This window comes from Telmatherina bonti (assembly GCF_933228915.1).
Source record: "Telmatherina bonti genome assembly, chromosome: 7".
NCBI classification, from domain to species: Eukaryota; Metazoa; Chordata; class Actinopteri; order Atheriniformes; family Telmatherinidae; genus Telmatherina; species Telmatherina bonti.
This window is the reverse complement of record NC_136625.1, coordinates 22,165,700-22,179,560: the sequence shown is the minus strand read 5'-3', so window position 1 is coordinate 22,179,560 and position 13,861 is coordinate 22,165,700. Positions and strand designations below refer to the sequence as shown.

The 13,861-nt window shown below is 38.0% G+C and overlaps 1 protein-coding gene across 1 annotated transcript; it reads left to right on the top strand.

Annotated features, from left to right (window-relative positions):
• Positions 1-1,193: 1,193 nt before the first annotated feature.
• Positions 1,194-13,703, top strand: prtfdc1b (phosphoribosyl transferase domain containing 1b). Its single transcript, XM_079243278.1, has 9 exons — positions 1,194-1,305; positions 1,572-1,678; positions 3,378-3,561; positions 3,941-4,006; positions 8,020-8,037; positions 9,053-9,135; positions 9,331-9,377; positions 9,492-9,568; positions 12,997-13,703. Exons 1-9 carry the CDS (start codon positions 1,258-1,260, stop codon positions 13,042-13,044), a joined length of 678 nt encoding a protein of 225 aa, XP_079099404.1. The 5' UTR covers positions 1,194-1,257; the 3' UTR covers positions 13,045-13,703.
• The last annotated feature ends 158 nt before the right edge of the window (positions 13,704-13,861 follow it).

Genomic DNA, 13,861 nt, shown 5'->3' with positions numbered 1-13,861 from the left:
CTAATGTGTAGTGACACAACAACCCAAAACCCTGCTGCTGCTGCTGCTGCTGCTGCTGCTGCCCACATAGATCCCTGGGTGCTTCATCCAGAATTCCCTCATTCACACACTGTCACACAGAAGTGTGAAAGAAGGGTGCGGCACCTGGATGTCTTAAATCGCCAAGCTACAGGACTTGCTTATTTCTTGTTTTTTTTTTCTTTCTTCTGTTTGTTTTGTTTTGTTTAGTTGTTGTCTGAGTCAATCCCAATCGGAAAAAAATATCAGTGAAGACAGAAAGAAAATAACTTGATTTAAACAAAAGCAGAAGTGTCTGTCTTTTTCCACTAGATGGTGATGTTAACATGTTAAAAGACACTTTTTATTTACTATAAATGGGGTAGAAGTTATAATTATGATTAATATATACATGTGTTTGTGTATAAAAAAATGTCATATGATATATATTCATAAACATATAAGCCATGTAAGCTAAGGTTTATTATAAAAACAGAAAGCATGTTTATGTTTTGTTTCACATGAGCCGGAATTCTAAAGATTGTCCATCATTCCAGCCTCAGGAAATCTGTGGAATGGAGCTGCTGGAAACAAATGTCTTTATCAGCTAATAAGAAACCAAATAAAATTATTATGTCTAAAAAAGAAAAAAAAAAAAAGGAGTCATTATGGATTTCACAGGTTATAGGGACATTTTCAATTATTTTCTGATTTTACAAAAGCAAAAGTGAAATCTAAAACAGGCTAAATGTTATCTTTTCTTGGTGGCCATATATATATAGTAAATACAGTCTGTGATGGATGGTTGATCTGTCCTGGTTGTACCTTGGTTCTTATCTAGTATCAGATCGGGTTGTCCGTTTTCTAAAAAAATAAAAAAATAAATAAATAAATAAAAAAAATCGAAGGTTTCTAGTACTGCCCACGCCAGAATGACTAAATGAAAACTTCTGGCTCTTCAGTAGGAACTTCGCCTACGATCCCTGCTGGCTCTACGCAGCCAAACTCAGAGGTGTGGAGCATTTAAAAACAAGCAGCGGCCGCTTGGTTACTCTGATATTTTGTGTTAGAGCTCCCCTGGTGGCTGCAGTTCTATCTTACAGCCACACAGGGGACTCACACTGTTGGTTTGTCAGTACTGGTTCACATTCCTCCACGCATTCGCTCCTCCTCTCCCCCTCACCCTGCCTAACCCCTCCACAGGCTTGCACTAGCACTTTCTCTGAGACAAGAGCCGTTTCTGTCTCAACAGGAAACAACATGGCAGAAGTTGCTGTCCAAGCTGAAAGAAGAAGCGAGGGGATTGTGGTAATTTTAATAAGAGCACTTGACATGAAAATAACAAGTGTCCGGCAGTGTAGGAAAACGTTTACAGATTCTTGGACGCACATTGCGCAACCTGGCGGTGCGCAACGCGTGAATTGTCTTTATGTGGAACCACATGCAGTTCTTGTGCAGACAATAAGTTTGAAGCGTAACGTTGGAGTTTGTATGCAGTGCTTTTGATTAGCTCTGCTTTTAGGCAGGCGATCAGCAGATTACTGCAGCATGTTTGCGTTCATCTCTCCCCTCAGATCCACGATGACTGGCCAGGCTACAGTTTAGACCTCTTCAACTATCCAACTCACTACTCCGGAGATTTAGACTGTGTCATCGTTCCTCATGGCGTGATTATGGACAGGTACATGACTAAAACTCTGCATATTCCTGCTGTCTGAAAGATAATGCCCCCAGATACTTTTCTCATTTGGTTCCTCTGATCCCGAAAAATATGTTGAACTCACTCTGGTGTGAACTTTGTGGTTTTGGGAATATCATCTGTAAAAATGAAAGCGATTATCCTTAAAAACAAAGAAGCAACAATAGCTCTTAACTCACTTTAAACAACAACAACAAAAACCTTCATTTTTCACTGTATTTTCGTCAGTCACGAATCATAATCCAGCAGATATTTACTGTAAATAATCCATAACGCAATGGATATGATGTTAAAAGTTTTGTATTGGTCAAACATGAGCTATAAAGCTAAAGTTGGTGCTTGCAGCTGCTACTGGTCCACTATCTCTTCTCTCAATTGAAAACAGTGAAACGTGCCGTTTCATAGTAGGCCTAAAGCAGAAATGAATCCTCACATTTAAGAGTGCAATTTTTAAAACTTTTTTCTATCCTGCATGTTGGAGATGTTGTCCTGCTTCAACACACCAGACTCTAATGAATAAGTCATTGTACAGAACTTAACAAGAGGCTGTTGGATCCATTTCATTAGAATCAGTTGAGTTTGAGCAGAAAATGATGTAAACCCCACAGGATTGTGGCCTACGAGGACTAGAGTTTGAGATCGTATATTTTAAGTTAAGTTTTATTTTATTGACAGTATATTTACATGATGTAAGAATTAAATCTAATTCTTGTGTTTGGCCAACTTGAACCTACTTTTAAAATGCTTTTAAACATGTTTGTTCATCTCTCTGTCAGACTAACACTTCCCACTCAGTTTGGCTCAAACTTGTTTAGTGCTCTCTCCATTCCCCACAGTCACCATCCCAGGCTTTGGCCTCGAAGAGAAAGCTGCCAGTAACAATAGAGAGTAAACACAAGCAAACAGTACATATAAAATATACAGATCTGTAAATATGTACAACATGGAGGGTTTAGTATCGCAACAATTTATCACCAGGTAAATTATTTATCCGTTAGTTTCTGATGTTTTAGGACAACCAGATCGCCACGCGTTGGAGCAAAATACTTGGGTCAATAAATCGAGTCACCTCCTGTGCTTGTATGCAGGATCAAGAACAGTAGTCAGATTATTTGGCTTTGTTGAATGACAGTTCAGCTCATTGGTACACACACTTTTCACCGCTACCGGCCCATCTCCAGTACTCTGTATCGCTGACCGGCTCTGCTGGCTGATGATTAAAAAGACTGAATTTATGGCTTCCTCTTGAAAATTGCAAAATTCAGAATTTCAAATCAGAAATCCTTTTCAAACTTAATATTTTTGGAGGTGTACACTTAGTAATACACTACATCACCCTGGCTTAGGTGTTTTGTTATATGTAAGCTTTGAGTCCTGTGAAGGAGTGCAAACATTTTGCAAATAAACCTGAAAAGTTTCTTATGGCTAAACAGCTCAGTTAAAAAGAAAATGAGGCGACAAACTCGAGACATCAAAGAGGATGTTCCAAAAGTAAAATAAGTCAACAAAGGTGTATATTTGTTTTTAACACATTTTGAATCATCAGGACTTAAACAATCAGTTTTTGCAGCATTTTGTGTCACATTTATTGTTTACTTTGTGTTACACTCAGAAGGAAGGCTTTGTTGATCTTGGAAAAGTAAGTGAGAAATATTTCATTCCTCTCTCATGTTGTTTCCAGGACAGAGCGTCTCGCCCGGAACATCATGGATGACCTGGGGGACCATGACATTGTGGTTTTGTGTGTACTGAAAGGAGGTTACCAGTTCTGTGCCGACCTCGTGGACAAGATAAAGGTTCTCAGCTGCAACTCCAGCCACACAATCCCCATGCGGGTCCACTTCATCCGCCTTAAAAGCTACCTGGTGAGCCCTTTGCCCACTGCTGTAAAAACAGCCCTCATTCCCTTGACAAGTGTGATTTAAAGCAGCTGTGGGAGCAGTAAGGTGCTTCTCACATTGGAGATAGTCAGCCATGCTGAATATGTGTCTCATGACTTGGTCAGAAGATGAGTGTCTTACATTTTGTACAACATTTGGACAGTGGTATCTTTGTATAAATTTGCCTTGAATATGTTGTTTACATGCATGGGAGAAAATGACCAAAGACAGCATGATATCTTATAACTTAAGTCCATTCATTTTTTGCATTGATAGAAATTCTTCTTTTTTTTATATATATATATATGTGCCATGCTTGTATTATATGTATAATTTTATGAAATAAACATATTTATCCCTACAGAATGACCAGTCAACTGAGGATCTTCACATACTTGGAGCAGAGGATCTGTCTTTTTTAGCTGGAAAGGTAGGAATCTTTTCAAAGGCATCCCTGAAAACAACACTTAGGAATGAAAACAACATTATAATGTGCTTCATTACAACAAAACAAGATAATCTAAATAGTCTGGAGACAGTGTTTATTGCTAGATGGCATAGCAGCCTCAAGAGGGCAGCCTTCCCTCTAATCTGCTGCCTCCTTCAACCCGACGAAATGGTTCCATGAAGGAAATCAAAGATGGCAGTTTCTGACAACGGTGATCAGATACCAGCTGTTCTAACCTAATTGTTTAAAGGCTTATTCCACTTTATCTCAGTGGTAGCAGCATGTGGAGTTGGTGTAAATATGAATGCACAGTGAGAGGGTAGATCAGGAGGATGACAGTGGTGCTGTTGCTTCAGGCTCGCTCTGTGGCTGCTTGTCTTGTTATCATGTAATCAGCTGGAGTGTGTGCTGGCTGTTAACCAAGCTCTGACAGAGCATATACATCATCTCCTAATCTCACTGAAACTGTACAGACCAGTGATGCTGATCACAAGATTAATTTGAGTGCTTGAAAGATCATTTTTATGAATCGGACATTATTTCTTTTTTTTTCTTTGGCAACTAAAATAATAAGACAAAAAACACATTTGACTCAGTTTAGGACTTAAAGATAATTTAGGAATAAATGGCAACAATAATCTTACACCTCAGTTAAAATAGATATAAATAAATGAATGAATGTATCTCTGTGACAGCAGAGTAATCCTTCAGGAGGAGGAATCCAGCAGGAGACTGCTTTGTGCTACATTATGTCATTACTGATTTATCTGTAAATTATTCTCAGTCTAAAACCTGTCTCCGAAGCACTCAGTTTAATATTATAGATACTAAGGAAAAGACCTGGAAACAGAGAGTATTTGCTGTTAAACAGCTGAAATAATTTTTCACTGCAGCATTTAAAAAACGGTACCCTCCTGGATTAAGCAGACGATTTTAAAACACCATGAAAGCTTGATTTGTGCCTCTGTGTTACATTGACACAGATGCCACCATTTAAAGTCCCCATAGGTTGTAAAATTGCCATTTGCATCTGCAGGGGGCTTCCTTACCAAAACATCCCCAATTATCCTTTTCTATGATTATCTTAAATGTACAGCTTGTAACTTATTTGGCTTTTTATTTGCAAAAGTCAACAGTTGTTTTCATAAATACATATTTTACCAAAGTCTAATCAAAATCATATAGAAATGAAAGCGTTCTTGTATCTTAGAATGAGTTCTTTATAAACACGTAGGTGGCGTTGCACCAAGCAGACGGCTGCCATATTCCGTTGCCCTCTTTGAATGGAGTTGCTGAAATGAGACAAACTTGTTAGCTCTATGCATTTAGCTGTGAATCCCTGTGTGTTGGGGTGAGAAACAAGCAAAATGACAAGCGTGGATCATTCAACTTTCCGTTTAGCATTGAAATAGAGGACCATCCACCTCTTTGACCTGAGAAAGGGAGGAAAGAACAGCCAAGAAAAAAAGGAATAATAACAAAAAAAAAAATTAGTCTACATCGGTGTAGCGTTTACCAGATGGAGGCAGTCCATCCAACAACCTCTTTATCCTCCCATTTAAGTTGGACGATTTACTGTCACTTCCTATATAAAATAGCACAGGCACCTCCGTACCTTTGTGACCTCCTGACTCATCACCAGCCCAGCAGAGCCCTGCGCTCCTCTGATCAGCACCTCCTGGTGGTCCCTCGGTCTAGGTGTAAACAGTGGGGCGATCGGGCCTTCGCAGTGGCAGGGCCCAAACTCTGGAACTCTCTGCCTCTGAAGTTACGCTCCATCATGGACCTGCCTCTGTTTAAGGCCAGGCTAAAGACTCATCTGTTTAGATCAGCCTTTGGCTGTTGAGATTTTTACTTGCGAATGAACTGCTATTTTATATTTTTACTTGTTTTTATCTTTGTTCAGCACTTTGGTCAACTAAGGTTGTTGTAAAGTGCTTTATAAATAAAATTTGATTGATAAATGGCGAGGCGCCAGAGAGCACGACTTGGTTGTTTGCATTTGGTTAGCACACCATGAGATGGGAGTAATTCTCACACAACATGACTGACTTGGCATGGTACCAGTTTGCCATCAGTTAAATTATCTGTCAGTTGTTTTGGCCTCTGGTTTAATAGGTCAATCAGATCATAACCTGTCAGAGCAGATGGCTCGTTGGATCACCATTCAGCTAATTGGAATTTACACTTTTCACTGCTACCTGCCAATCTCCAGTGCTCTGGTAATAAAATTTCAGTTGACTGCATCAAGTAAAAGCAAGTTTGAGGCTGTCTCCAAGGTTTTCTCAAAGGTTCATCTCTCAAATAAGAGCTGGTGAATAAATCGTATTTGCGAGGGGTCGGACTGGTTGTGTGCATGCAGACATCATCAACCTTTTATGTGGGTTGCTTAGGTGACTCTATGGGTAACTTCATGACGTTTTCCAACAGGCAGAAAACAAAGGAACTGCCTGATTGGTGAAAACCACATGGAGTTATCATAAGAATGTAGTGATTGTTTTGGGTTTCAGTTGCGGGTGTTGTTAGCCCATCAGATCCCATCTCGCAAAAAAAAGAGAGATTCCCTGTAAAAACAGTAACAGTTTAGGTTGCTGCCGACTCTTCTAGCAGTAGCGCGCTAGAGTATCTGCTCGGCACTCTAGATTTGACTCGCCTGTACTGTGTAACATTGCAGTCAACACAAACAACCCTTTCAAATCTGATTCGTAGCATCTGATTGAAATCATCCATGAAACTCTTAACTACCGTTAACCTTGATCTAGATCTGCTTGTCATAACAGGTCAAAGTCGTTCGTCTGAACATGTCAGATGTGCATAATTTTACATCAGGGCTACTTTTTTTTTTTCTTCCATGTAGCAGATATACACACTTCCACTTCTTAACCCACTTTTCCACATAACTGCACATCTGCACGTGTGTGTCAGGAGGAGAATCACAAACTATGACTACAAGAGTCAGAAGTCATCAAAACTATTTTTAGCTCATCTAATACAGTATAAATGAGCTAATCTGAGTATTTCCAGTCTCACACATCCCTTAGCTTCACATGAAAACAGTGTCACACCCTGTAGCCAGGCAATTCCTGCACTAGATAACATGAACAGGATATGATGTATAAGGCTTGAATCACTGCCTTGTGCTTTCCTCACAGAATTTCAAGTGTATGTGTGAAATCCCTGAGCTCCTTGTGATGTACAGCTAAATTTAGTAGTGCGTTTGTAACTGAAAGAAGTGCAACTTCACTGATAAGAATAACTGTAACTGTAAAAACAGTTGTGGCTTTTAAAGTGTAGTTTATAGAGTTTCTTCTCCTTACTTCACATATAGTGTATAACTCATTTGTTTATGCTTCTCCAGGGTTTTCTGCTCCCTGAATATATCTGTATGAATAATGAGGTTTTAACAAAGCCTCACTGCATGCTTGGATGAATCCTTTGTTCGTAGAGTAAACTGGCAGTTAGGTCCAGTTTTTATTTTGACCACATAAAGATAGGAATTGGACCTTCTTGCCAATTGTCTGCAGTTGATTAGGCCGACATTTGCAGCATGTCATTTATTTCAGTGTGACATTCAAAGCAGCACTGCTGGAACATAGATTTCCAATCAGGATGGAGCTGACGTTTCTCTGTCACATTCTTTTCTATAATTCCTGACTTTATGGAAAGTAAGAAAAAACTTAAAGGCTTATTATAAGTGATTGAGTGTTTTGACATCTTTTGAAATAAAAAACTCAACCATAATCATTTCTTTTCAGCTTTATTTCAATTTGACTGTACAACTGATGTAAAAGTTGTTGCACTATAGAGAGTCACTCAAATGTAACCTTTATTATCTTTATGTTGATCTCCCTAGCTTTTCTTCAGGTGGAATTGGCATACCTTTATGATAAAAATCTGTGTGCAGTTGACTAGAGGATGTGAGGGTTTCTTATCCATCTTATGTAGAGACTAATTCTATGCTTCCCTCTCTTCTCTTCTCAACATGCCCTCTCAAGAACGTACTGATTGTTGAGGTGAGTCAGTCCTGATTTATTGTTTTGCCTCCTCTCCACAAGAGATCATTTTTGTCATGTTGATACTTATCAAGGTCAAGAATGGCCCTTTGAAGTCTGTTTTCTTCTACAGGACCTGGGAAACTTTTTAATGGTCTGTCCTATATTCAGGAGATCAGAGATGTGATCACCAACTTTACCCTGTTAGCATAACAAAGCCTTATGATGGGCGCACTGGGAAAAAATCTTTACAGGAAAGAAATCTGTTTGGTAATTTACTATATGGAGCGTTTTCTGGAAGTAGTGACTGCACTGTGAGACGTTTAGAAATGATAGTCATTCGTCAGTGTACAGCTATCTGGGAAGATGACCTCAGTCTTTTTTTTGGCTGTGGTTGCCATAGCATCTATCAATGTGAAAGACCTTGTTATAATCTTTTTTTTAGTGTATTGCTTTCCCTTTGAAATTAAGTTGTGCGTCTTAACTTTTGTTGTATTATATAGATTGTTGGACAGCCTGGTTAGTTAAAATTAAGCATATCTTGTAAGGATTGTGCTTCTGTTGAATGAGCAACACAGCTAAATGTCTTAGTAGTGCCTGCAAAAATGTCTCAAAAGTCCCTCCAATATTCTTCTGTTAGTATTCACTCTTGTTTTCGGATTCAAATGTTGCCAGGTGGGTATCAGTCACACATGTACGACTGGCATGCATTGGCACCTGATTAGATATCAGTATGAGATTCTGGAGCACACTGACTAACCAGACGTAGGTCTGTGGCTTTATACTGCCTCCACTTCTCCAAAGTGTTCTCCAAAGTCTAGGAGGTTTGATATATTTTTTGTGTAAAGTATCACATGTTCTCCGTGGAAGTCTTTTTAAGACATTTTCCTTTTAAAAGTTACGAAACATGAGCAGAGAATGACTGTGAGTGAACTTTAGCTTTCTCACTTTAAGATATGAAACTGTTTTGTTCTGTGTTTCTACTTTGGGATCCACCAGATTTCTCAACCCAGTTTTTTTTTCTTCCCCTTTACAGGGCATTGTGGGCACTGGAAAAACAATGAAAACTCTCCTGAAGCACGTTGAGGCCTTCAAGCCTAAAATGATCAGAGTAGCAGGGTAAAGATGTCATAAATAAAATCAGCCCAGTGGTTCTGCTTTGTGAATTACTCAGTTTTTAACTTGTGTTGAAGATTCACACAGAAATTAAAATTTTAATAGGTGATTGTTTCAGGTGTCCCTGTTTTAAAACTTTTACTGTCCCTTGATGTCCAAACATGACCTGACACTGATATAGTTTTCTGTTCCCCCCAGATTACTGGTGAAAAGAGGGCAGAATTGCTCACCGTGTGTTCCTTACTGTAAGTATCAGACCAACCCTTTTCATTTGCTCATGAGTCAGTACATGATTCATATTTTTTTTTAAATTGTTTCGTGTGAGAAATAGAAAAATTTCTTTTTATTTGTGGTTTCAGATGTTGGCTTTGAGATCCCCAATCGTTTTGTGGTTGGATATGCGTTGGACTACAATGAGTATTTCCGAGACCTCAATGTAAGTCATTTTTTCTTTTCAGACAATAGACCTTTTCCATCACAGGGGTTTTTTTTTTTAATTCTGCAGGATTTTTTAAAACATACATTAACACATTTCCACCAAGATTACCCAGGCTTAAAGAAATGCCCTTACCCCTAAACTTTCCCTTTAAAAAAATTACTTATAAGAACAGCAGGACTTTTCAGATTCCCCAGAACTACTGATGGGCAAAATGTGCTGAAGAACTCTGACTGGCAGATTGTACTTTCAGTGGTCTACACTTCCACTTATAAGTCTGTGTGTGGGTGCAAACATGTTTGTTTTTAATGCAAACATTTTGATTTGATTTTACCTAAGGTATTTTTCAAGTTTGATAAAATGGAGCTATGAGAAGTGGATGGATGATGAATTCCAGGGTCTTTTGAGTTTATTTGCTAAGGACATGACAATTTTTGATTTGGCAACTTCATACAACAGAATGTGTTGAAGAAAAGCTGACAATCTGGCAGAGCTGAAAGTAGGACACATGCAGAAACAAATTCAGGACACATTAAAGGTAGAGTATGTAAGATTTTCAATATTTTCAAAATAAATTAACTAATAAAATAACTACAATCATAATTAGATAGTTTTTTTTTTAAAGCATATAGGTTCCAGTCTGTCCATATTTGATGTGTTATTAAATTACAAGTTTAATTAATGACAAAGACCCTTCTTAAATGTTTGTCTACCAGTAAAAAATTAGTGCTTTTTGTCATTTGTCATTAATTAAACTTGTAATTTAATAATGCATCAAATATGGACAGACTGGAACCTACATGTTCAAAAAACTATCTAATTATGATTGTAGTTGTTTTTTTTTTATTTTGAAAATATTGAAAATCTTACATTCTCCACCTTTAAAGAAAGTAAAACAAGATTAAAGAATCTGAAAAACCATTACAGCTGAAGTAAAGTTCATAAAGTCTATTATATCTGTGGTTAAAAAAAAGTGTCTGATATTGTAAGAACTAAATTAACCAAAAAAGACTTTCTCGTTGACACACTGACTCGGTAATTTACATTTGACAAACCGAGGCAACTCAGTCCTGGATCAGTGGTGCATTCTAAGCCCAGTTTCCAGGAGTCAGTTGTCTCGTCATCCAGAGGATTGGATCGAAGTTAAGATTTGATGCATTGTGTTGGTTTTCCCTAACTAGACTAATTATTGTGAATTGGTTTGAAGTGATGTGTCTGTAAAGTGACCTGAGGTGAAATTGCTGTGAAGTGGCGCTATACAAATAAAGTTGAAATGAAAGTAGAGTTATTAATAATTGCAACAATTGGAGGCTTGAGTTTGAAATACCAGCTTGAAGTGTGGATGCATGGGAAGATGCTTCACCTCAGTTAGCTGCACTATCTCCATCTTCAGCTTAGAGGCATGATAGTGACTGGCCAACTTAACAACAGTTGTTTCTCACCCCTCACCCCCCAAACATGACATACAGATGAGCAATGACAGCACATAACTCTAGGTTTTAAAGGCATATGTGAAAAGGCCTCTTGTAAAAACACTCAGAGTCTGAGAAAATCTCATTTGGCCAAAGCAGAAAACTGTTTTCAATAGTTATAACCTCTGAGCCCTAAGGTGTTATGCATAAGAAACTAGCATGCAACTGTGATCAGTATAACCACATGGGCTCAGAAGTATGTTGGGAACACTGTGTTTTTGTTCTGTACTCCTTCCAGAAATTAAATCTGAAAACATGTTATCATTTAATGCTACTGAAACTGGATTAGGTAGTGCTGTGGTCAGAGGAGTTTAAATTTCAGCTGCTTTTGGGAAAAATGGACACCAGCTTGGGTGGGGGGGGGGCAGTAGTAAGAGTCTAGAGTTTTACTAGTAAAAGATGGAAGAGCCAACATTTGTGAGCATATGGGGCTGTATCAAATAGTGCTGCACAATACTGGAATAAACTGACTTGCGATTTGGTCTAACAAACATGAAACATATTGTGAAATGATTCATAATGCGATGTGAAAAATGAAGTAATTTTCAACAGATGACTTGAATAACACTCTAAGTATGCAGCACTCCTGCCATCTTGTTGACAATTAACTTGCATTGATCTAACCGTATCAGTTATTCTGGCTATCTTTTATTTCTTGCTTTTATTGTGCTAGGTCCTGATTACATGTATTGTTGTACAATAATAACAACATAAATTGTGTTTTACCATAAAGGTTTGTTTATTGCAATTGGAAATAAACAAAAATGTGTGTCAGGTACCCTTGAAATTGATGAGAACTTAGTTAATTTGCCGCCTACATTGCAGGATGGGCAATGTGACTATTGCATGCATGTACATTGTTATGATGATGCTCAAAGGATGCATATCACGCACCTTCAGTATTATAACTTAATCTGCAAAACTTGGAAGTTTTATTGTCATAGAGTACATGTGCTTGACTCTCATGGCTGCAGATCCATCTCTTTAAAAAAAAAAAACAAAGAAAAAAAAAAAGCATGGCGAATCATAATGTGATCCGGACGGTTCGTTCATTCATTCTCTGAACCGCTTAATCCAATTCAGGGTCGCGGGGAAGCTGGAGCCTATCCCATCTGGCTTTGGGCGACATGCAGGGTACACCCTGGACAGCTCGCCAGTCCATCGCAGGGCCACACAGAGACAAACAACCACTCACACTCACGGGCAATTTAGAGTAACCAATTGACCTAACATGCATGTCTTTGTATGGTGGGAGGAAGCCGGAGTACCCGGAGAGAACTCACGCATACACGGGGAGAACATGCAAACTCCACACAGAAAGGCCACTGAGCCCTTCCCCAGCCAAGGATCGAATCATCTTCTTGCTGTGAGGCCACAGTGCTAACCACTGTGCCACCACGGGCTGCACAGTGATCCGGACGGTGATGACCATGAATTGCCAAGTAGATGAAATCTTGTGTTCAGGACAAATTGACACAGGTTCCTTTTGCAAAAGTGCAACAATTACAATTGTCAGCTTCAAATTATTAAAAAAGTTCTAATTAAAAGGATGGCCCTGCGATGGACTGGCGAGCTGTCCAGGGTGTACCCTGCCTGTCGCCCAAAGCCAGCTGGGATAGGCTCCAGCTTCCCCGCGACCCTGAATTGGATTAAGCGGTTTAGAAAATGGATGAATGAATAATTAAAAGGAACAATGATGCAACACCATAGTAATCTTTTCATTCTGATAATTATTCTTATACACTTTACAAATAACATTTCCATTGAAACACACAAAAAAAAAAATCATTTCTTTTGTACCTGTGATTGTTAAAGTTCCAAATAAATGTAATAAATTAAATATAGAAGTTTTTGTTAGTAAAAATCTTAGTAGAAGAAAACTTTACAATGGGCTATGTGAACTTTTTTTGCATCCTGTATTTTCACTCTCCTTTTTCTTTTCTCTTCTGTTTTTAGCACATATGTGTGATCAGCGAAAGTGGAAAGAAGAAATATAAAATCTAAAGTGAATGAGGCAACGATAACAACTGTCCAAGCATGTTACCTTCCTGCAAGCCCAGACATTTCAATGGAAATACCATAAGCTTACAGCTGCTATGATTACATCTGACTTTCAGTATGTGTCTGAGAACATTCCATCTACCAGACGTGTTTTTCAGCAACACACATATACAAAAAAAAAAAATATTTTAAATGTTTTTAAAGAACGAAAGTTTTCTGTTTTAGAAAAAAGGATTCACATAGTACATTTACCACTAGAAGACTTTTACTTGTTTTTATGAGTTCAGTCATTACGCTAACGGTTTCTCGATGCTGCTTGTTTTGTTATGTTAAGAGCTTGATAGTAGTGATGTGTGCTGTATGAATGTTTTTTAATGAATACAAACAGAAGAAACTCTTGGAATGAAAGGGATTTAGTTTGAAGAGAAAATAGGTGAAATGTTACATTTTGTTCTCTTTTACATCACTTTTTTTTTTTATTTTATGGAATTCACTTCTATTTCTCAGGGTAACAATGTAGTACTGACCATACTAGATTTGCTTATTACCTCTGTTTTTTTTTGTTTTTTTTTTGTTTTTTTTTTACTTAACTAGAATACTTTAGTATTTTCTTTACTTCTTATTACAGTTTGTCATATAATAAAGTATTTTTCAAACTTTCAGAGTGCTGTTGTGTGCTGCTACACTATGAATGTTCCCTTGTGATTTAAGTAATTAATTTGAAGTGGTTTCTTGGTTGAGCTCACAAGATAGTTGGCCTGTTTTGCAATATGTTTTTCTTAAAACTGTGATATTTTAGATGGGAGCACTGAATTTCCTC